At 42.3% G+C, this 24294-nt stretch overlaps 2 protein-coding genes across 10 annotated transcripts in view; one reads left to right on the top strand and one right to left on the bottom strand.

Moving 5' to 3' along the window:
* The window catches only part of LOC130523235 (dual specificity calcium/calmodulin-dependent 3',5'-cyclic nucleotide phosphodiesterase 1A-like), a 14930-nt gene extending 6844 nt beyond the window's left edge, over positions 1–8086 (top strand). For both annotated transcript variants that reach the window (XM_057028330.1, XM_057028339.1), the window contains exons 8-15: positions 282–407; positions 494–595; positions 1705–1825; positions 2404–2485; positions 4174–4294; positions 4711–4895; positions 5014–5169; positions 5259–8086. In XM_057028330.1, coding sequence (XP_056884310.1) covers positions 282–407; positions 494–595; positions 1705–1825; positions 2404–2485; positions 4174–4294; positions 4711–4895; positions 5014–5169; positions 5259–5311 — 946 coding nt within the window. In that variant the 3' untranslated portion in view covers positions 5312–8086. The remainder of the gene's footprint in view (positions 1–281; positions 408–493; positions 596–1704; positions 1826–2403; positions 2486–4173; positions 4295–4710; positions 4896–5013; positions 5170–5258) is intronic.
* lrch1 (leucine-rich repeats and calponin homology (CH) domain containing 1) lies at positions 8007–24294 on the bottom strand. Of its 8 annotated transcripts, XM_057028388.1 has the most exons (19): positions 23725–24155; positions 19788–19932; positions 19444–19570; positions 19237–19342; positions 17978–18114; positions 17782–17906; positions 17562–17640; positions 17417–17486; positions 16759–16856; positions 16166–16233; positions 15700–15738; positions 15023–15059; positions 14763–14835; positions 14048–14157; positions 13711–13848; positions 13559–13636; positions 11974–12100; positions 11579–11644; positions 11338–11507 (listed from the first exon to the last, which is right to left on the bottom strand). In XM_057028388.1, the coding sequence occupies exons 1-19, from the start codon at positions 23948–23950 to the stop codon at positions 11479–11481; spliced, it is 1878 nt and encodes a 625-aa protein (XP_056884368.1). In that variant the 5' UTR covers positions 23951–24155; the 3' UTR covers positions 11338–11478. The 8 variants fall into 8 exon arrangements, with proteins under 8 accessions (XP_056884376.1, XP_056884340.1, XP_056884350.1 ...); XM_057028360.1 differs by lacking the exon at positions 11974–12100 and adding an exon at positions 24171–24294 and having other exon boundaries at positions 9432–11644; positions 23725–23989; XM_057028370.1 differs by having other exon boundaries at positions 9432–11644.

The following is a 24294-nucleotide window of genomic DNA, read 5'->3' as shown; positions in this document are numbered from 1 at the left end:
GATGACAGGAGTTAAAGTGTCCCGATGCATTTTGGCAACTCTTCGGTATCGTTTCAGAATGAATTCCTTAATGATCCTTACAATCAACATAATGATAAACAGAAACAAATCTACATAGGAAATCTGAGGTAATTTATAGGTATTAATCGGTGCCATGGTGTCCAATCAAGATGGTCTCCAGATGTTATCCTATAACTGATCATCTTTATCCAACATTGCAAACACGTTCTTACGTCTTCTCTCTACCACTGCACTGCCTTGATGTTGCACCTGTTTCTCAGGTCAGAGGTGGCCATTCTGTACAATGACCGGTCGGTGCTGGAGAACCACCACGTGAGCGCGGCCTACAGGCTGATGGCAGAGGAGGACATGAACATATTTGTCAACTTGAACAAGGATGACTGGAGGTGAGAAAAATACAGCTGAAGCCCACAGTAACGATGCAGTGATCAAATGATTTTGACTGTATTTCTGTTTTTTTGGGGGGGCGCAGGGAGCTGAGGACTTTGGTCATAGAGATGGTGATGTCCACAGACATGTCCTGTCACTTCCAGCAGATCAAGACCATGAAGAGTGCCCTCTCGCAGACAGACAAGTCAGAACTGAAAACACGGCCTTTCAGAAATCTTCACACAACATCCATCAATATGACAAAACCCTCGTTCCTGCAGAGTCTTGCTCTTAAAATATTTTATAAATCCAGCTGTGAAAACAATTTACCACATTTGCAGGCAAAGTAGGAAAAGACTAGAATTGTGTCAGTTTGAGGGTTGCATACAATCTCAGATGTTAGATTTAATTTTGTCACGTCCATATTTTAACCAACCTAGCAAGAATAAAAGACACATGCCAAACTTATCAGCCTGCTCTTTGTTTTTAGTGGTCATGCTACCAGCCCCCAAATCACCCGCCTGATTCTAAACTTATACTTAGAACAAACCAAGCTGTTAAAATTCAGCATGAAGAACAAAACATATGGGCTGTGCTGGACGCTCTCATAACAGACAGTCTGGCACAGGAGGGAAGCAGAAGCTGATTAAAATACACAAGAAAGTGAGCGGGGACATTTGGACACAGGGGAGACACATAAGGGCAATTTGGGATAGAGGTAGATAGGAGACAGGAAGATGGGGGAAAACATAGGCAGGGACAAGAGGACAAATCACAGACAAAGCTTGATTAAGGACAAAGACACCATTGTGATGCAGAACCTCACAACAAAAGTTCAGACTTTAGCTGCGCAGTTATTCCCAATGAAGGCCTTAAACTCCCCCAGGAGTATACTGGGGGCATAGTTGTAAAGGAAATACTCAACGTGGTACTCAACAGAGCCTTTGAATCTAGAGAAATTAGGTTTATACATTTTTTAATAAAAATTATATTGTTTGTAATTACTTCTATATGTTACAGTCATATATTGGAAAGGTTTCAAATTAGCTTTAGTGTTTATCAGTCCTGTGATTACTCTGGACAGAGTCACGAATAAATGATAGCTTGTAACTAATAACAGGTGTAAATTTTCACATTCTCAGCTCCAACATTTTAGATAAGAAATGGCATTGATATTGGAGAAAAATGTAAATGATAAGCATGGAACCATTAATGCATGTATGTGCACTTTAAACACACGACTGAGGGATTTCTTTTTTTGCTTTAGGTCCCGGTAGTTTCATTCATTCCCCCCATTTCTCTCTCCTTCTGTAGTATGGACAAAGTGAAGGTTTTATCTCTGATGCTTCACGCAGCAGATATCAGTCATCCTGCCAAAGCCTGGCCGCTGCACTATCGCTGGACTCACAGTCTGATGGAGGAGTTCTTTCGACAGGTGGGAAACATGGGGAACATTATCTCTTTCAGCAGTTGCAGATCCATAGATCCTGTAGATTCTACAGGTCCTGTATGACAATAGTAAAATATCAGTAATAACACTAAAGACATTCTGTAGTGTAGATTGTATGTTTGACACATTAACTGTCATGCGTACAACTGTAAGCCCAACAGGGAGCTGAGAGCTGAGCTTCTTATATGAATCAATTTCTGTCTTTACCATGAAAATAAATATAATCCCATGAAAACTACTTCTGTCTTGCCACAAAAGAAGCAGCTAAGCTGGAGATCTCTGTCATGCTACTCTTATTAGAATAACAGAATGGAGGCAGTAAAAGATGTCTGAAACCGTGTTTGTTCCTCTGTAACCCATGGTTACCTGCAAGGAAATGTGTCCCCAAAACAGGCTTCACGGGCAAGGCGATTGGTGTGGGGAGGATTGTAGATAAAATAACCATTTATCCGATGACTGAAAAGCAAGGAGACCGTACCATCCTCCAAAGCTGGATCCGCTGCAGGGTTTTTGGTTTTTCCTCATTTACATGCTAAAAAAATGTAATGTATCATATCTTTTAGGGAGATAAAGAGGTGGAACTTGGCCTTCCTTTTTCTCCACTTTGTGACCGCAACACCACCATGATAGCCCAGTCCCAGATAGGTAAGCGCGCTGATTAATGATTAATGGTTATTGGGTCAATGCTGTTTTGAAGAACTTAACACTGTTTTTAATCATTCCTACAGAGCATCAACAATGACTTTTGCATGCTAAAAAACCAACAGCTATTTAAAGCTTGAATTATAATAAAACATGTAACAAACATGACTCCCTAATTTTGAAGTATAACAATAAGTCGGGAAAAATGTGCACACACTCTAAATGTGCACACACTCTAAATATAAACTCAAAAAGAAGCACAGGTTGTGGATTAATCTAGGAAAACAGTATATTTGTCTACAAATATTAATATGAAATACTTGAACCACAGAAAACAATTCTGTCAAGCACAAACATGCTATAATTCAAGAGTCAACTCTCTCCTGCAGCTGTCAGGATTCGTGTCTTCTGCGTGTTTATGTTGTCTCATTGAACTAAGACCTGCTGTGTTCTGCCATTCCTCGATCTGAGTCTGCGTTTATGTGTTTCCTCCCTCTGTTTTCTGTGGCCTAATGGCCTCTTTAATAAGCCTGCTGCTTTCCTCCTGTAGCTCAAGAGCTGCATGGCCAGACTGAGCCGCTGGTGTAGCCAGCAGTGCTGCAGTCAGCCCATGTGGAGCTGCTGGTGGCACAACAGTCAGGGAAAGAGGGGCTGTTGATGAGCACTACTACTGCTACTGCTACTGCTACTGCTACTGCAGCTACTGCTACTGCTACTGCTACTGCAGCTACTGCTACTGCTACTGCTACTGCAGCTACTGCTACTGCAGCTACTGCTACTGCTACTGCTACTGCTACTGCTACTGCAGCTACTACTGCTACTGCTACTGCAGCTACTACTGCTACTGCTACTGCTACTGCTGCTACTGCTACTGCTACTGCTGCTACTGCTACTGCTACTGCTACTGCTGCTACTACTGCTACTGCTACTGCTACTGCAGCTACTACTGCTACTGCAGCTACTACTGCTACTGCTACTGCTGCTACTGCAGCTACTACTGCTACTGCTACTGCTACTGCAGCTACTGCTGCTACTGCTACTGGAGCTACTACTGCTACTAATACTACTTGTTAGGTTCAAACTGTTTATATAACAATGCTGTAACTACTTATTATCACTCCTGACCAGAACCCTGACCTACTTTAGCTGATGTTCTATCACCTCGGGATAGCAGGGGACAACCTACTACTACTAATACTACTGCAACTACTACTGCAGCTACTACTAATACTCCTGCAGCTTCTACTACTACTGCAGCTACTACTACCACAACTTAGACTGAACTACTACTACTACTGCTACAATTATTATTACTACTACTACTGGTATTACTACCACTACCACTACTACTATTATTACTGCTGCTGCTACTACTACAACTTCTTGTCCAAACTACTACTACTACCGCTAATACTACTATTTCTACTAATACCACTACTACCGTTATTACTACTACTCCTACTACTCCTACTTCTACAGCTACTACTTGCTACTTTGTATAACAATATATCCATGAATGTTCAGTGTGTGATGTAGCTCAACAGTATAATTAATACTTGTGAACACTGTCTTTAGAAAGAAACAGATGCAAATTGTTAATTATACTTCTGTTCCTTCTCTTTCTCCTTCATTTCTTTCCCCCTTCTCATTCATTCTACTGTATTTCTTTGACCAATCCTGCCAACCTGCAGGTTTCATCGATTTCATAGTAGAGCCAACATTCAGTGGTCTGATTGACACAGCAGAGAAGGTCATCGGTCCTCTGATAGAAGAAGAGAGACAGGCCAAAGAGAGCGGGAACAGAAGGACAAGGTATTACTATTGCAATTTGTTTTCAAAGCTTTAAGAGTTCTGCTACATTTGGAATTGGTTCACAGTCATTTTTGCTGTATTACAGGTTGATGTTCCAACTAATAAGCATGTGTGAAGCGTCACATTGCCATATTTACACAGTGATAACAGCTGATGGGATGTAATATTTACACCACACCCATTTCATAATAAGACTTGAGAGGTTCGACTCCTGCTAAACATTTTTAAACTTTGTGATATTATTTATTATTTGTTGGCAGGACATTAGTGCCACATTGGGAGTACAAAAAGGAAACTTGTGTGAATCAAGCGTTTGAAGATGAAATTGTAATAACAAACTTCATAAAGCTGTATAATGCACCATAGACAGAAAGCATTAATATAAAGGTCTCACATCGACACCCTTTTTCTTCCAGTCTAACAGGCAGCGGTTCGGTCACTGTGGAGTCAGTGCAGAGACACAGTAGCAGCTGTCAGAGAAGAAGTGATGATGGACAGACGGACTTTTCCCTGACAGCCATTGACCTGCCAGCTTTGAGGCTCCATCTATCTGGTGTGATCACGAGCAACAAAGACAGATGGAAAGAGCTCTCTGTGCATGGTACACACACCCACACACACACACACACTCCTCTCTGAAGGTCGATGACCAGAGTAACACTGCGATAAAATTCTGATTGATGTCAAAACTGTGTTCTTGTGTCTGTGTGTTTGCACAGAGTTGGCCAATAAGTTGCAGGAAGAACAAGAGGAAATGAAGTGCACCATTGACTTAGACTCCCAACCCCGCATCTCCTCTGATCCCGATGAGTCGCAGGGAGGCGGTTCACCGCCCGATGGAACACTCGAGTCTACAGATTACATCACCTGGAATGGTACACACAGCATGGTACACACAGCATGGTACACAAACGGTCCCTGAAAGTGAGGTTTTAATGCAGTGTTCCTTTGGTAACCTTTGCAGGGGTGGGGCCAGAAGAGGACGCTGATGTACAAGTGGGGCCCGAAAACTCCTGATCTGACTTTATTGTGAATTCTATACGGGGAACATCGCAATGGCAGCAGAGGCTGTAGCGCAGTGGCAACAGTTAGAGTCAAGGGCCTTTTTACACGCGCCTTAACGTGTATAAAAGGGTCCATTTGTTTACAACTGACAAGAACAGCCACTTAGCAGCTTCGCGGACCGGTGTTTAAAATAACAACAATAATAATAATAATAATAATAATAATAATCCAACTGTCCGCCGTCTGAAAAAAATGGGACAACGAGCTGTTAAGAAGTGGACCAGATTATCAAGCATGTTGTAGTAGTATGTTTAGGGTGTAGCATCATGGCAACATTAGCTGATCCACTTTAAATAACAACTGTGGATACTGGGTAGGATTAGAGTTAAGATCCTAATATCAAATACTTCAGTCCTGCTGACCTGTGCTTCAGTGCTGGATCGTCTGTCCTCTTGATGTGAAGTTCAAGACTTGAGCTGACTCGACTTGAGGTCACTGCAAAGTCTAGACCACCTTGGTGAGTTCATATCTTTCAGTGGCGTGGGTCCTTAGTTTCTTTTCATGTAGGTTTTGTTTTCTTGGCCTGTCAGTATTACCGGGGTCTGATCTGGTTCTGTAAATCTGAGAGCTAAAGATGAACCCTTCTGGATACATTTGGCCCTTTTATGATGAAACCTTGTTTTTGTAATCAATCAGACACATCCCTCCAGTTGCTGTCACTTTGCAGCTGCGGCCCTTCAGGTTCTACCTGGGCACACATGACACGCGGGCACAGTGTCTTATTTTTCTGTCCCCGTAGTGGAACAAGTCCTGTACAGTGATGAGCCACCTACCTCTGGGAGGTATGTGAGGAGAAAGGGGAGAATTATCAACCAGTGTCCTCATATACTCAGTATATGAACTGGCCTCCATCTCAGCTGAAGCACCAGAATTTTAGACAAAAAAAACTAAACTGATGGGGAATTATGTCTAAAATTGGAACATTATCATCTACAATTCTATGGTCTAAATATCTAAAAAAAAAAAAGAATTAATATTTCCAGGAAAGTTAATATTAACAATGTAGAATATGCTTACTTTTTGCTATAGAAATATATCCCAGTCCTCTGGGCTTTGAGTAATAGCTGTTGGATGTATCGGTGTTAATAAGTTGTTTATTCTTAAAATCCTGAAGAGATTTCAAAAAGTTCCACATTCATTTTAAACAGATGATTTGTTTTCCTTAATGAGGTTCATCCTGTGGTCTACTTAAAGGTAGACGTGAGCCACAAAGCTGCCGACGCTATGCGACCGTGATCGCTCCTCGTCGGCAGGTTGCCAGCAGTGTCATGTGACTATAAGTGAGTGAATACAGATTTGTGAAAGATCCAAAATAACAAGTGTTTTAAAACTTGGTCCGTCTTGATCTAGAACACCTCCGCCGATATGACACGTCCACTGTTGTTGCTGGTGTTACCTAAAGAGTGGTGTGATTTAAAGAGCTGCAGGTGCTCTATTGAGACAAGAAAGGTGGTTTTGGGTGAGGACTGTTCCTTCCTGCAATGTGTTGTGTGTAATTTGACTTGGTGTGAATGTGAAAAAAACAAACACACACAAAAAAAAACCCAGTGTTTGTACTTATGCTCAATGTAATATGTATAATCGATCTATTAAACTCTGATAAATAAGCTCACACTGATCATTTTTCCTCTCATACATTACACATTAAAGGCACCGTGCACGAGGAGGAGTGCACCATATCAGCATCACAAAGTGTAATTTCATATTTCTTAACAAAGCTGTGGCAAGAATTTGCTGATTTTACCCGTGACACAAGCTTGAAAAAGTGATGACAAAAGATGATTAAAGTCATTTATTATAGCTAATGTAAAATGTCCTGTGACCAAGCTAACTAAAGGATGTGTGTTCCACCAACCATCTTCTTCAACAGACAGCCCCCCCCCCCCCCCCCCCCCCGCTAGATACTATTTTATGGGGACATTTAAACAATACAAAGGTGTTACATCAGTATCTACAATATGTACTGAATTATCCAGCCCCTTCTTGAATGTGGTCCTCTAGTCTTGCGTTTATACATGAAGTCATGCTCAATAAAAATAAATAAATAAAAGAATTTAGAAAAAAAGCTTCTTTTATTCCAAAATTAAAAAAAACAAACAACCCACTACATTTACCCTGCAGACAGATTCAGGCCACCTTGCAGTGGGAATTCTTTGCTTGAATATTCACTGAACTAATTCAACAGAGGTCCGTCTCAGTATCAGTAAAACAGAGATCACCTGAGTGCAGTTCAATGTAGAATAAAAGAACTTGTCTCTGGAAGGTCCATTTTGGTTCACCAGTATTGCCAGTACAAAATACAATTGCAGCACAAAAGGAAAAAAAGAATACTGCAACTCACCACAAACGACGACCCCAAACTCACAGCTAAAGGTCCACAGAAAACGGTCAACGACAACAAGTTGGATGTTCTGCAGCGGCCGAGTCGAAGCTCAGATATCGACCCAATCCAGAATTTGTGCCTGTTCAGGCCTGATCCCCGAGCACCTTGACAGAGCGTCCAGATGTTCCATCAGTGAGACGTGTGTGACTGCAGCCGAAGGTGGACTGACTAAATACTGAGCAGAAGGTTCACTAATTGGGACACTGCTGACACCGGCTGGATTCTGCTGAATGTATTTATAGAGTCTGACTATGAATTCAAACATCTGCTTTATGCAATATGTTTTTATTGAATTGACACAAGTGTGTAAAAAACAAATATTAAATTTCTGTTTGACATGAAAACTTATTTACTTATTTATTTTTTATGCTAACTGTAAATACACACACACACACACACACACACACACACACACACACACAGAAGTGACAGAGATCATAGTCATAAAATTGCACAAATGGACATTAAATGACTGTCACCAACTTAAAACATTTGAATTAAATGATTTAATAACTGCAACATGCAGCACAATCAAAGCTATCAAAAGTAGTAGTTTTAGTTGCACAGATAATGTGACTTATTAAACTAAAAAGGAGTTTAAAGAGAAAATACAAAGACTTTTCTTATAATTGTATCAAAACATCTCAAAGCATTATTTCTAATGATCATATTTTTTATAGAATGTGATTTTATTTTTATAAGATGTTTTGTATAGTAATCATAATGGCATCTTTGTAAAAAAACAAAAAAATGTCACATTGATGCTAAAGGTTTACTGATTGTGAAAATGACAGATTAAAAATTGTTAGTGGATCTTTGGCTTAAAAATGACGAGACAGGCTCAAAAATATAGCCAGGCTATTTTACGTCTGTGTTCCGTACGCGAGTACGACTCAGCAGATCATATCTGGGAAAAAGACCCCGTTTGATCCTGTGACATTACTCCTGTCTCCCTCCTGCTTTCAGTTTGGATCTAACAGGATGAATATTGATGCAGCAGTTGGAACATGAAATATGTTGGATGCGTTGCAGCATCATGCGGCATCCCATCGGCATGGCGCTCTCTGCGGGAGGCCTTGTCCATCAGAGCCTGCACCGTGATGCTGACCTTTGTCAGGACCTTCCCCTCCAGGATGTGATGAGGAAGACACAGTTTGTTCTGAAAGGCCAGAGTCACAGGGAAGGAAGGATGGATTAGAACCATGCAAATGGAACACAAATGAAGGAGAAGACAAGCGCAATGCACGTAGAGATGGTGATTAGACGATGATTTACACACACTTGTGTAAAAACTAGAACATATATGGAAAATTAAAATGAACATAGCAGAGGGATGAAAGGAACAGGCACAAATATCATATGTGCAAATACACCTGAAACTGAGGGTCGGTAGTGCCAGAGTGCTGCAGACAGACAGGCATACAGACAGACAGGCAGGCAGGCAGGCAGGCAGGCAGGCAGGCAGGCAGGCAGGCAGGCAGGCAGGCAGGCAGGCAGGCAGGCAGGCAGGCAGACAGACTGACTGACTATGAAGTGGTGTAGAGAGGAGGTGTACATGTACTTAGAGATATCTAATTTAGCTGTTGGGACAGTCTGGAACTGTCTCCTGTTGTAAACTCCAAAGTCACTAAAGCTCCTAAAGAGCTGTTTCAGTTCCGTGACAACAGGCTGTAACTGATGACCCATGAATTCTGTTTTCTCTAAGAATTTATTTGATTGTCTGAAACAGGTAACAATAAAAGCAAGTAACAAGTGATGAGAAATGACAGTATTTTGGCCACATACCTTACTCATGAACCACTAAAAGTAAATTTTATTCCACATTAATAATGGCATAAAAGCTTTTTTATTCAATATTTTATTCATTATGAAAATCCTGCTCACACTTACAATTGAGTGACATCAGCAACTAAATCATCCTTATGAATCATTAATATGCAAACTGTCCATAAACTACAACATAGCATCATATGATCACTGGTGGACCAACTGAGAGGTGGATTTATTTAAACTATGCAGGATTCTTGATATCACAAACACCCACTGCATTTCAAGTGGGCGACCAGTAAAACACCAGTGTGTATAAATCCAGTCAGGTGTGTGACTGGAACAGAACAATTATTTGTTTAAGTTTACTGTTCCCAGTTTGTCATTGGCCCTAAAGTTCCCACAAATATGTCATCAAATCTGTCTGTAGCTTAACAAATAAATAAATTTGTTAAGTTGTGAAACAAATAAAGTAAATTAATTTCTCAAAAAAACATAGATGTTTAAATCACTTCATTTAGCTCCTAACCACCAATAAATCCCATAAAATGTGGTCGTACAGTTTCATAGTGGTTGTGAATAGATAATAACAATAATTAAAAACAGCTTACTACTACTTTTACATCAATAACAGTAACATCACTGTAAGCTGATGGAACATCCAGGTTACACTCAGCTCCATCAAGTTAGCAGTCATCGTTTCCACACTGTTCTTAGTTAATGTTAAGAATTTATAAATGATGTAACTATTTATGAAAATGTTCAACTTATAAGCAGAACCAAGCTGCAGATTTTTGGACTGTTTGGTACAAAAGTGCAACGACAACAACTTTGCAGTACTAAATGAATAGTGCTCATGTATAGAAAAAAAATGATGAAATAATTCATTAAATAAATAATTAAAATTCAAAGGAAACCATTAGGATACCAACAAGGTCATAGAAAAATGAATAAGGATTTAAAAAAAGAATAATTTTTCCTCTTCTGAATAGAATGTGTCTTGATATAGATCTGTTAAAGTCTTACTTAAGTCTAGTAATAGTAATAATAGTCTAGTAATAGTATTATATATATGCATATGTATGTATGTATATATATATATATATATATTATACAGCAACTGTAACAATATCATTAAACAGTAACCTTTAATATTACTTTAACCTTAAAGTAATAATAAAATAAACAATAATTCAATATAATTTTAAAATAAATAACATTCTCCAGCTACTTGCAGTCCCACTATGTTATTCCTTCTTAGGTGGTCCAGCTCAGTTTTGATCTGCAGTTGTCTCCAGGTTCCCCTGAAGTCATAACAGAGCCATAAAGCACACCACTGCATTGACTTTCCAAGTCATGTGGAAAACAACGTTAATCCTCATTACTGCCGCTGGACGTGGCGGCTGCGGACCAGAGGAAGGAACCTCTGGTCGAAACACAACCAGCACGTTCTCTGGATCAGTCCTGTACTGGTGAGGGTGCAGAATACAACAAATTATTACTCGTGCCAAGTGCAAAGTCATTGTCCTCCTGCCTCATTCAGGCTGAAATCGGCACAGCCGTAATATTTTGTAACATTTTGGCTGCAGTGGGTCATTAAATGACTCTGTGACTGGACCATGACGGGCATAAAATGGATGGAGAGTCTCATTTGAGATACAGGCAGACCTTTTTGTATTTCTGTCGTGAAACATGAATACAACACTGAATTTCATAGGAATTTTGTCAATTAAAATGTGTTTGTTTGGTGTTTTCAATAGAATAAAAATGCAGCAAAACCAGAAAGAGAAGCCTGTGAGCAAGAGGGCTGAACTGCAAGATGGTAACCGGGTAAACTTCTGCAACTGTTATGTAAGCTCGATCCAGCTGTAGGCCAAGAAGAGCAGGACCAGGCAAAGGATGTGAAGCAGACTGGAGCTAACAAGATCCCAGACCTGCCACACAGGAAATGGAGTTTGAGTGGCAACGGTCACTGTCGATGGAGCACCCGGCGCCCACCTGCAGGAAGATGGGTTAAAAGCCTCTTTCCGTTTCCTGTCCAGCGGGGTCGTTTCCAAGGAAACGAGTACCTGAACTGTGGTGCAAACCGGCTGTAGGCGACACTGGATGATGTCGTAAGGTGAACAAAGGGAAGACTGATATCCCAAAAGAGAGGAGTGGAAAATAGAGGAGAGGGAAAAGAGAGAAAACGAAGAACAAGGTAAGAAAGTTGGAAGATTTTTTAAAGATACATAAGGAAAATTCAAAACTAAAGGAAAAAGAAATTTGGCATTAAAAAAGGTTGTGTTTCAGACAGAAAATGACAAAGTTGGATAAGACCGTACAGGTGCAGGTACAGATCTAGACTAAAGGTCACAACAATGGACCGATCTCAGGGTGCAAAGCTGGGAAACATGCCACTGCAGGAGCAGGAATGCTTACTGGGATGATCAGGCACAGGTTAAAAAAAAACACTTGTTCCTACCAGTAAGCAGACTTTGATGAGGAAATGAGGCAGCTGATGTGAAAGCCATTGTCAGCAGCACATCGCAGCAGAAAGCTAGCCCAGACAATGTTGGCACAACAGTGGAGAGACACTTCTGCTGGTTAGCCTGCTGAAGCACGGACAGTAAGACATCGAAGCAGACAACCCGCAGGCTGCACACAGACGCCAAGCAAAGATGGAGGAGGCGGTCGATATAAATATTCTGGACTTTGTGGTTGCTTGTGTTATAAGGCTGCATTAACAATTTCAGACAGCTAGGTTGGCAAACCATTGCAGCCACTGACTCCACGTGTATTACCAAATAGTGAGTTTCCTCTCTAGAAATCCTTCATCAGGCCAGCTGACTTCAATAGTTTGCTGCTCTTTCTGTTTCGACTAAAAGAATGAGGCCCCAAATAGAGCAGATAAATTACACTAGTCCTGTTGATAAATCGTGTTATTGACATGAGTTTATTGGAGGAAACTGGAAACAGAATACTGGGAGATTTGGATCTATCTCACAGGCTGAAAAGAAAGGTGCAGTTGAATTATGTTCAACTGGGGGTCGAGTGCTTGTCCTCTTCATTAATTTGGAATAGTTTTGATGTTAATTCTGTTACTTCTCTGTTCTTGATAGCAAGTATTCACAGTAAAAGAGGCCGATAAACGATAAACAGACCCAAAATACTGTGGGCTCCACTTGTGAAGGAGAAAGCAGAAGCCCACAGGCAGCAGTGACAGAAGTGAGGATGAATGCTCAGCTAAAAAGCACCATAACCAAAGGAGAAAACATAAACTTAAACCACAAATGCATGAAAAGGTTCCTTGAAGAGAGATCTATTTGTGGCTATAGCAGCACAGGTGCAGCTTTGACTCTCTTCTCTCTTCTTTGACTCTCTAGATCTTTTAAGAAAGCAAACAGTACTTTTCAAAAGGACTTTAAAAAGGAAGGAACATTATGTCAATTCCCATTACCCACATTTCCAAACAGCCCAGCGCACCAGAGAGGGACAAGATTCAGCACCGCCTGCTATTAGATTGTAGCAAATAACACATTTGTTGAGTCTAAGAAAAGTGTTCCATTGTCCTGTGTTAAAACTGAACCAAGCTGAATTGTGCAAATGGAGCTTCCTATGGTTGAATATTGAATAAAAGTAGGAACAAAATGTGTCACCGTTACTGAAGGAGACACACTCCAAAGTTGCAAAGTCAAAACATTATTTTTTTTATTGAACTGCACAAAAACAATCATTATATTTGTTCTGCAAGGTTTGTGAGGCAACAAAAAAGAGAAGAACGGCAGAAATAGTCCTGGTATCTTGCTGCACTTCTATTTGGTTCCCTTCTGTGCTCTTCCCTCAGCAGAGTCTCCAGTTCATTTCTGCTAAATCTGTAACTAACAGCTTAGTCGATGGCAAAATGGCTGCGTTAGCTGCTCAAAGAGCTAATTGTCATCACGTCCCAGACTCACAAAAGTTCACTGAGGTGAATATCAGAGGTGAAAACAGACAAGAAAAAGGTCCCCAGTTGTCAGAAGAAACAAACTGTGGGAACGCTGAAATAACAGGACAGATGGCGGTCTTACCTCTGGGACCCCCTGTTTCCTGCAGGCCTCCAGGAAGTTCTCCACATTTCGCCGACACTTGGCCATGCCGAGTTTGGGCTGGAAACAGAGACAGTCTGTAAAAATGGAAGCATGGGGGGCATTCATTGCCACACAGACAGGAGGAGACCTACTGCTGCTGGCGAGGGAACATGGATGCCGGCAACTGAACACGGGTGAAGGTGATTGGCGAGGTGGCAGAGCACAACCCCATCCATCAGAAACGGTCCCAGGTCCTCAGGCAGGATGAGCTTCAGTCGGCTCTCGATGCTCTGAGGGGGATCAAAATCAAGTCGGTACCAAAGCCGAACACATTTTATAATGTTTTATAATGTTTTATAATGTTAAAGTAGAAGAAAAACAGTCTGGATTTCATTGCTGTGTCCGAATGATATTGAATAATTGTGAGAATGAAGCCCAGTATAAAAGAGTCGAAACGTGGTGTGACAGAGAAAACGCGGCTTGTCATACATGTCGCAGCTGCTCCATGAGCGCCAGCTCCTCGCGCAGCTGTTCCATCTTTCTTCTCATTGTGAACTGAGGGTCAGCAGACTCCACACTCCTGTGGCTCCCGAGGAACACTGACACACAGCAACAAGGCCCACGGCGTTACACAGGGACGGCTTCGCCACAGTAACGCGACACTGATCTCTAAAATGAATCCTCCTAAATTCTAGAATCTGTGCCTGCACAACAAGCACTGAAGAATGTGCAGGCATTTTTTCTTTCTTTCATCTATAGCAGGAAGGCTCAGAGGAGGTGCGATATGAAACCTGAGGTGAGCAGAATGGAGGAATGATGAAAACCTTTACTCACTTGCCACAGGGTTATTTGAAAGAGGTGCCAGTGAAAGACAGAACGAGAGCAGGCAAATGGCAGCATCACTTTATGATGCTAAAACGAGCCTGGCGGCCCAGGCTCTTGACTTTTTAATAGGAAGTTACAGGAAATGCAGTCAGAGAAAGTGAGAGCCATTTTTCACATCAAACCCTTAAATGTTTTAAGGATGTAGATGATTTTAAATTATGATCGATAAGTAAATAAAAGATCTGATACCAGTCAAGATCAATCACATAAAAAAGTCAACATTGAAATAGTCAAATCAAATATCATCTCAGAGAGGCCATTTAAAAATATACATGTGCCTAACACTACTAAGTGACAATATTCCTTCTTATTCACTCACCTGACCGTTGCTTCAGTCCAAACACTGGGCTGCAGCGGGACTGAGGGCCACTTCCTGGAGAACTGTCCAGTTGCTATAGTAACAGAAGATACATTAATGCACTGTGTCAGCTCCAATCCTTCAACACAGACACGCTTGGTCCCAGTCCGCCCAGTCCAGACAAAGGACGCTCCACAACAGAGTGTTTCTCAGCTGACTGCATGACTCTGAGTCTGACACGTGTATTATAGTGAAATAAAAGTACGTATGTGACACTGTACCTTTGATGTAGCGACTCTGGCATCACTGTCCTGGTTACTGAGGAGGGAGAAACGGATAAATGGACAGATTTTATTTCCTGACTGAGCCTGCATGAAGCCATGTGGCCAGAACTAAAGTAAAGTAAAATATGGATAGAAACTATTCACCACCTTCTGGAGGTTTTACACGTTTTTTTTGTACAAGAATTAGCAAACAATTGTTAGTATGAATGTTGGTATCAATTTTGCAAATTCCCAAGAACAGAACTAAATGATATTGTCCAGGAGTTCATGCGTAAAAGCAAAAACAGGGATAAACATCCCGGGATGGTGATTAGACCGCTTCCAAATGCATCATAAAAGAGGGGACGCGGTTTTACGCTGGCATGGGATCGCTGATCCATTTGCAGTCCTCTGCCCTCAGGAATCAGGCACAATGCAAAATCAAAGATTATTGGTCACTAATGATGCTGTTGTCTTTGAGTTTACAAGAAGATTCAATTTTCTAACATTTCTTTTCGAAAAGTTAATCATTGAAATATTGTTGAAAATCGTCTGAGCTTCAGTGGCATCCCAAATCCACCAGATGTCAGTAAAGTTACAAACGCACAAGATTTCTTCCGTGGGGGGATTTAGGTTCATTTAAAGAGCTTAAGTGTTAGTGTGATACTGTTGTTAGACAGAGAGATTTGACTTACTGGTTTGATTCCCTCACATTGTCCACCTTCACTGAGACCCTGCACATGCAACCAGATGAATTCAGTTTCTTTTGTTTTGTTTTATAATATTTTACTCTACGTGGAGTAAAACACATTGTATTGAAGTTATAATAGACTGAAAGAGCCTGGCTATATTATTCTGTATATTATATTTCTGTTACTGGATTACGAAACCTCCTGGACAGTGGACACTTTGTAAGCAGTTATTAGGTAAACGATAAATATCTCTAATGCTAATCTCTTTTTGATTAGTGTAAACAGTTTAATTTTAAGTTTTCAGTGCTGTTAAATCTTTCTTTGAAACAAAAACAAATACAAGAAAGAATCTCCATTTCAACATTTCATATGTTATTACCTTTCATATGTTGTTATTACCACTACCTTCTATTTATTATTTATACAGTGAATAACATCATGAAGAAAGAAAATAAGAAAGAAATATTACACTTGTTGAGCTGGCCACTGCAGCTCTTCCTCTATCCTGAGGGGTTCGTCTAAACCTGCTGCCCGACCCTGCACAAAAACAGCTAATCAGAGATTTCCCCCAAATACTCCAGCTCAATAACAGATTTTTTTCTTTTGTTTTTCCATTTGCATTGTGAGTGGAAATGCGCTTTACACACCACACCATGTAAAAAATAATCTTCTTAACGGGCCATATTTGTACAGGCTCACTGACATATTGGAGAGAAATGTAGGATCGTTTATCCAGTTTCTAACAACCTGATAACTCAGAAAGACCGTACTATACTATTTCCATCATGTTCTTCCTGCTGAATCGCCATTGTGATCCTATATATCACAGTAAGGATTCACAGAGTGAATCATTGACTTTGACTTTGTTTGGCTGCTACCACATTAGTTTATAGTAGTTCCATGTCTGGAGGTGAAACACACAGAAATGATGGTTTGGTCCATCACAAAATGACTTCCATTATTCTGTAGGAACTAATTAAATAAATTACAACGACCTGAAGTGTTTCCACTTGACAAGTGAGATAATGGGAACAGGAGCAGCCCCAGAGCATTAAGACTTACCTTGATGTAGCTGACAAAGCCAGAATGCAGAGACTTAGGTCCCTGGTCCCTCAGGGCCTCTGTAGGATCCTCCTCTATCAGAGGAACTGGGTTCATGTCTGTTGGAGTCAAGGAACCAGTCAAAGGGAACAGATGTTGTAACAATTCTAAGTTTAATAATAGGCTCTTGAAATGTAGCAAATGAAAAAATAGTGTTTATCACACACACAGAGCCTCTCTAATACCAGAGCTGTGTTCTGTTGCCCTTGGCGGCCGTTATGTTGACATGTAGCATCCAATTAGCATTGCTGCAGGCCATGTACCCCATTGAAAAACAACATTTCCTGACTGCCATGGCCTCCTTCAGCAGGATAATGCGTGGTGGCACTTAACTAAAATGGTTCAGGAATGGTTTGAGGATCACAACAAAGAGTTTGAAGTGCTGTCTCAGGCTTCGAAATTCCCATATCTCAATCCATTTAAGCATCAGTTGGATGCTAATCCATGGAGGTCATGCAAATTAGTCAAGCCAATAATCTTTCAAAAATCGTTTTACAAAACCTAATGCTTTTTCTTATATCCATGGGAAAAAAATAAATGAAACCAGGCCTGCCCAATATAAGCCTGGAATATGAAAGTAAATAGAGAGAGCAGTGTGAGACAGGTGGGCAGCAGGTACCTGCTTTTCTGATTCCATCCTCCTCAGTGGCATGAGTCCTTGGCATGCTGGGACTGTCTTCATCTGATGGCTGCAAATAAAAAATAATAATAACAAGAATAATAGTCAAGTGTAAGCGAGGAAATGTGGCATTGGCCATCGGTACCTCAGTAGCGGAGAGTCTCTTATCTCCATTGTCACTGCTCACACCCGAATCACTGTCCTGCTTCCTCTGTTTATCCACACTGGATCAAAAAAGGTGAGAGACAGGGGGAGGGGCTCAAATCTGACTGTACCAGCTACTCTGTTGATATTAAGAACATGATAAAACACTAGTTTAGCACTTTTATAGACGGGAGACGGTGAGTGTGTGCTCAGAAAGAGACCTGCCAGTGGTGGGTTGAGACAGACACTTCATCACAGGCAGGTAGAGAGGCACAGGCAGCTTCTCCGACCGACACGCCTCCATGGTCAGATACTTGAATATGTGAACTTTGCCCTTGATGCATATCTAAACAAGAAAGAAAAGAACAACAGTAAACACACACACACAGACAGAAAATTGGATAAATGCAGAAATACCTGCGCAGGTGGAATTTGTAATGGATTGTTGTCTAACTGGAGGGACTGGAGATGTTTCATCTTCCTGTAACACGCTGGGATGGTTGAAACCTTGTTGCAGGAGAAGTCAAGCGTCACCAGCGGAAGCTCAGCCAAGTCTGGAAAAAGAATGCGAGCTGATTTCTCTTGTGGATTTCTCTCAGAGCACTTCTGTCCTACATGTGCTCCTACGGCCCGTTTGGGTTTAAGAGCCATCATCGTCTCTGTCCTCCTGCACTGGTTAAAACTGGTTCCGTTTTAGATAGCGAGCTGGTTTTAGGTCGAATGTCTGTGGTCTTTGTTGAACAAACAGCTCCCTTGTTTTTATTGTGCTGAGTCGTTATGATCCCCTCTCACAGGCAGTGGAAGAGACAGTTTAACTGCCTTGATGCTGGAGTTTGTGTCGCTTGTATTAATGAAACACGTCACACACAGAGGAGGAGCATGTTTTTGACTATGTTTTCAAGAAGCCGTTTGTTATTAGGAATCTTTACACAGTTTTCTCAATGCCACATTGCTATTCTCTCCACATTTCCTGTAAATCAATCCAGCTGAACGTCTCACAGTAAGCAACGTAGCACTCAGCTGATCCTGCACATTCTGTGCACGAGGGATCCTCCCACGGCAACACGTTGGTGTTGCTTTGGCACAGGGCCACAGCACATGCTGCCATGCACTGTGCTCACACCACCAGTGCCGACACTGAACAAGACGAGCCATTCACGTGAACGAGTCCATCTGTTAGACTGTTCCATCAGCAACATGTTCAATATGTCCAAGAAAGTAAAACTCTCCACTGCTGGACACAGACAGCGTAAAAAATCTCCAGTTAAGTTTGTCTAGATTCCTCAGTTCCATCAAAACAGACCCCCTAACAATGGATTTTGGCATCAAATGTGGTTGTGATCATAATGGATGGTCTCATTTGAGGGCAAGTAAATGCCTAATTTCAGATTTTAAGGTCCTAAAATAACTAGTGCCTTGATATTTTTTAACTTCAGCTCCATTTCGCCACATTCCCAACACCAAAAGATGGAAAAAGAACTAAAATAAATGTATGGGGCGGCCAATATATGGATACACTGTCATAGGGTCAAATATTTTATGCATTCCACAGTACCTTTGGTCCAGTATTTTGTTTTAGCATAAGCACGTCCAGGCGTTACATTTAACCCTACAAGTGCAGAATTGTTTTTGTAGTTTAAAGGACAACACGGGTTCATTTGTGATAACAGGCTCACCTTCTGGCAGGACACAGAGGGTGTTCCTCCGTACGTTCAACTCTCGTAAAGCTCTGAGTCTGCCGATCTGACGAGGGAGGGCGCTGATATCATTGCAGCTGACATCCTGCAAAGAGTAACACAACAGAGGGAAGGTTGAAGAAAGACCAACAGGTGTGGACAAAAGACGCAACTGATGCAACAGTAGCAACACCAATGACTTCATACCAGCTCCATCAGGTTACTCAGCTGTCCTATGGTCTCTGGGAGGCTGTCCAGCCTATTGTTGCTGGCGTTGAGAACTCTTAGAGGCAAACTGCACAGACAGGGCGGCAGGGAGCAGATCTGGTTACGGCTGCAACAAAAAGAATATTTGGAATGATGTCACAGTTACGGTGCAGCTGTTTTGAACTGTAAATGGTTAATGAGCCTTGGAGTACTTAAAAAGTACAAGAGGATTCAAGAGCAGCAGCGGCGGCCCCCACGCCACGTCATACACCAGTGGTCCTCAACCGGTGGGGCTTTGGGATCGTCATCTTTAACCCTGACCCTGAAACCAAGCGTGTGTGCACCTGATATTTAAAGACGTGAGCGACTGCAGGCTGATGATGCTGTCGGGGATGGTTTTGATGCAGTTATGATATAAGTTGAGTGTCTCCAAGGCAACAAAGTGGCAAATATCTGCAGCAAAGTCAGCCAGTCGATTTTTTGACAGATCTGCAAACATAAAAGCATAAAAATAATGTCATTTAATGTTAAATGCACAGTATGTACATGGGCTTTAAATAAAAAGGACTAGGAAACATTCACTGGGAGCACTGTATTAAAAATAACTCAAACAAAGCGTGAGTCACTCCAGATTTGGCGTTCCAAACAGCAATAGTCTGGTTTTTGTAGCCAGTAGAATATTTTGAAATAGAGAAAATTGAGAAAGAGAATCTAGGGTTGAACACTTACTACAGGTTACATTTTCACAAACAGACGTTTACCAAAACATGTAATCTGAAGCTAAAGTGCTCATATGTGGAGGATTTTATGTGATTATTGTCACACAGCACCAAAAACAAACCTACAACATTGACTATTTGTTGCTTTTCTCCAAATGTTGCAGTAGTCCTGAGCTTTTTGGCAGTTAAAGTGAGGGCCTGAAGCCTGGTAACACAGGAGGGACGTGTCTGCGTTTCTGCTGTGGACGGGACTTTTTGGTGCAGGGGCTGTGACAGCGGCAGTGGAGGAGGAGGAGGCAGTAGCTCTCACTTGTGCCTCTACTCCACGCACGAATGGCCAAGTTCATCAAACTGCCTTTATGTGATGTCTTATCAAAGCATCGAACCAGAAAGTAAAGGATTCTGCCCATGTCGGCATTTACTGACTCGCATTTAAAGCTAATATCAATTCTCTTTTCTTTGCTGGGCAGTGATCCCCCCGTTCATGGAAAAATGGTAGAAAATGAAAGGATGGATGGATGGATGGATGGATGGATGGATGGATGGATGGATGGATGGATGGACAGACGGATGGATGGATGGATGGATGGACGGACGGATGGATGGATGACAGACAGCATGTGGCAGAATATCTGGAATGGGATACTACAGAACTACGACCAGTAAGCAATAAACACAGAAACAGTACTGTGATGGGTCCCTCATTAAAAGTTTTATTATTATTTAATCAATGAATGTGGAGACCAACAACATTGAAAGACCCTTTAACGGACGGACGGACGGACGGACAGACGGGGTGTGTGGGTGAAGGCGTGTGACGGCGACGTGTTTGGGGTCTTTGTGCCTCTGCTCACAGGCCTGTGGAGCACAAACCTGAACAAGGGACAAAACCCCTTTAAAAGGCTTTTCTCCTCAGCTCAGACCCCTCTGACATCTTTCCTTAATTTCAGTTATTTTTGCTCATAGTTCAGAGCGAGAGCCAAAGGTTTCACTCTCAGAACAAAGCCTCCATCCATCCATCCATCCATCCATCCATCCATCCATCCATCCATCCATCCATCCATCCATCCATCCATCCATCCATCCATCCATCCATCCATCCATCCATCAAAGCCTCATAACCGTGAGGTTAACTGTGTTACAATCAATGGTTGAATTTCTTATAATGCCATAAAAACAACCTGTGCTTTTTCACACTCTTAACTATGCAGCCATGACCCAGGAGGAACAATGCTCCGTCCTACGTGCTTCCTGCACCAATAAGCAGAGCAAGAACAACCTGCAGGAAACGAGCTGTGTATCTCACACTCATGCTTATGTGGTCTTTCAAATTTTCTTTTATTGAACCAGGTCAGTCCCACAGTGGTGCACTGACCTCCTTTTCAAGGAAAGCTTGGCAAAGATAGCAAGGTAATTATTATTAGAACGTAGATTGTGGTTTGGAAATGTAGTCACTTATAGTAGTGGGAGAATAGACCCACAATTCAGAGAATACAGGCAATTGGGGGGGGTTCATTTATTAAGGGCCGCCATAATTAATCACGGGGAGGAAGGCAGCAGCAACCAACTGGGAAAATCCCCAGTTTTAACCCTTTCTTTTTTTCTATACCAGGGTTTCTACATGTGAGTTGAAAGAAAATCAATCATCAATTTAAAAATGCATCCTTACACCGTTCTTGGAGGGGGCATATAAAACAAGTCGAAGCTGAATGAGCGGATCTGTACCTTGCTGAGGGCCCCGACCAGGGTGCAACATTAGGGACATTCTACACATCTAAATAAATAAGAAGCAGAATTGGGCCCAGCGGTGAGTCTGTTAAACTCATTTTATATGATAGTTAAGATGATCTTATTAATCATTATTGAAAGGAAATCCACAACAATAAAATGAGAGCTGAAGAACCGACTGTAGCAGGCGAATCAACCACCACGTTTACAGTGTAGCACAATCCAAAAAGTCTGTCCCTGAGTTTGCCCATGAGCATGCTGCATCTGAGGACAGGGGGCGTTTTGCAGCTGCATTGTGTCTTAATATTTCCTATAAATCAGCCCTCATAATTTCCTTGTATGTTTATTAGTAAAGACCACCAAGACTACACCTGCTACAACAGAGATCTGCAGCTACAGACTACATTTCAGTGATTACTCCCCTCTAAAATAAAAAAGAATGCTTCAAATAAGGAGAAGACTGAAAATTTGGAGAAACTTCAAGAGAAGGCTGGCAGACAGTGAAATCAGTGGGATTAGAGATGGGCTGTGGGCTTCCTGAAACTGGCAGACACACACACACACACACACACACTGAAACTCCCACTCGTGATCTTGTAATACTGCACCGTGCTGTCACCACAGCATTACAGTAATCTCAAAGCTGTTACACGGTCTTTGGATTTTTTTGCATATATGTGTAACGATATATTTATAGGTGGACTGTAATCAAAAACCTCTTTGTACATCAAAGCGTGCGTACGACATCAAAATGATTTTCACCAGGTCCAGGGAGGAAGAACAGCATTGACCAAGTAGGTGTCTGTGTATATGTATATGAAAGATGATCAAGTAGGATGGATGGATGGGTGGATGGATGGATGGGTGGATGGATGGATGGATGGATGGATGGGTGGATGGGTGGGTGGGTAGATGGATGGATGGATGGGTGGGTGGGTGGCTGGATGGATGGCTGGATGGATGGATGGGTGGGTGGGTGGATGGTGGATGGGTGGGTGGTGGATGGATGGATGGCTGGGTGGGGTGGGTGGATGGATGGATGGTGGGTGGGTGGATGGGTGGATGGATGGATGGATGGGTGGGTGGGTGGCTGGATGGATGGATGGATGGGTGGATGGAGGATGGATGGATGGATGGATGGATGATGGATGGATGGGTGGGTGGTGGATGGATGGATGGATGGATGGATGGGGGATGGATGGATGGATGGGTGGTGGATGGATGGATGGATGGATGGGTGGGTGGGTGGATGGGTGGGTGGATGGATGGATGGGTGGATGGATGGATGGATGGATGGATGGGTGGATGGATGGATGGATGGATGGGTGGGTGGGTGGATGGGTGGGATCCTCCCCTGAGGAACAAAAGTTCTTTTTACATATAACAAAGCCTGAACTATACGAGTTTCCATCATTTACACTCATGTTGGAGACAAACGCCACTGAAACACTACAACAAAATTAGCCATTAAGTTAAAACATTAACTTTTTACCACTAACTTTTTATTACTGATCACTGCATTAACACAATTGTATTTGTAAACAAAAAAGAACCTAAATTTCAACCAGAGCTGGTGCTCTTGGGTCTTTTCCCAGAAACGAAGCAGCCTGGAATTCCACTGCAGGGGCAATAATCCCATCCTGTAACTGGACCCTGACCCCTGTGAGTGAGATGAGTCAAACTGCGTGTGGGAGCAGACAGGACGGCTCAGTGAACACCCAAGTGTTTGATTCCATCCCTTCCACAACAATCCCTGACAGAGACCCTCTGAGCCGCTGTCTGCATCAGAGCCCCCGTGTGATGTGGCCCTCGGCACGGCCCCCGGAGCCCTTACCTGCTTCCACCGTGTCACTCAGGTCGTGGTTCGCTGCCGTTTGCGGGAACTCTTTCAGTTTCCGAGAGCTGAGGTTGAGGACGCCGCTGCTCGACGCCTCCTCCAGCGCCCGCTCCAAACCCCGGTTGGGTGGCAGGTTGGAGCTGCTGACGTGCGTCGGGATCGATCGAGGAGAGCAGAGCAGGCAGAGGATGGGACGACTTGACTCCGGTCCCAAACTTGACATAATGGCCACTCTTTCTACCGCTCTCCGTGTGGGTCCGTGCTTGGATTATATCCCAGAAAGACGTTAACGTTACCAGCATTCTCACACACACACACACACACACACACACACACACACACACACACACACACACACACACACACACACACACACACACACACACACACAGAAATAAAGCGATTGGTGCCGACGCGCAGTGCGCCGCTGCGCATCCACTCACCTCCTCCGCGGCTGCGGCTGCCGAGAATTTTCCACCAGTGTGAGTAAATGAGCAAGTCTAAATAAGCAGTACCACATCCGGTCATCAAATTAATATGATACCAAGGACATTGTGTTATAATAAT

This window comes from Takifugu flavidus, chromosome 1, assembly GCF_003711565.1.
Source record: "Takifugu flavidus isolate HTHZ2018 chromosome 1, ASM371156v2, whole genome shotgun sequence".
Lineage (NCBI taxonomy): Eukaryota > Metazoa > Chordata > Actinopteri > Tetraodontiformes > Tetraodontidae > Takifugu > Takifugu flavidus.
Note: the sequence above shows the minus strand (reverse complement) of the source record. Positions and strands in the feature narration are given on the sequence as shown.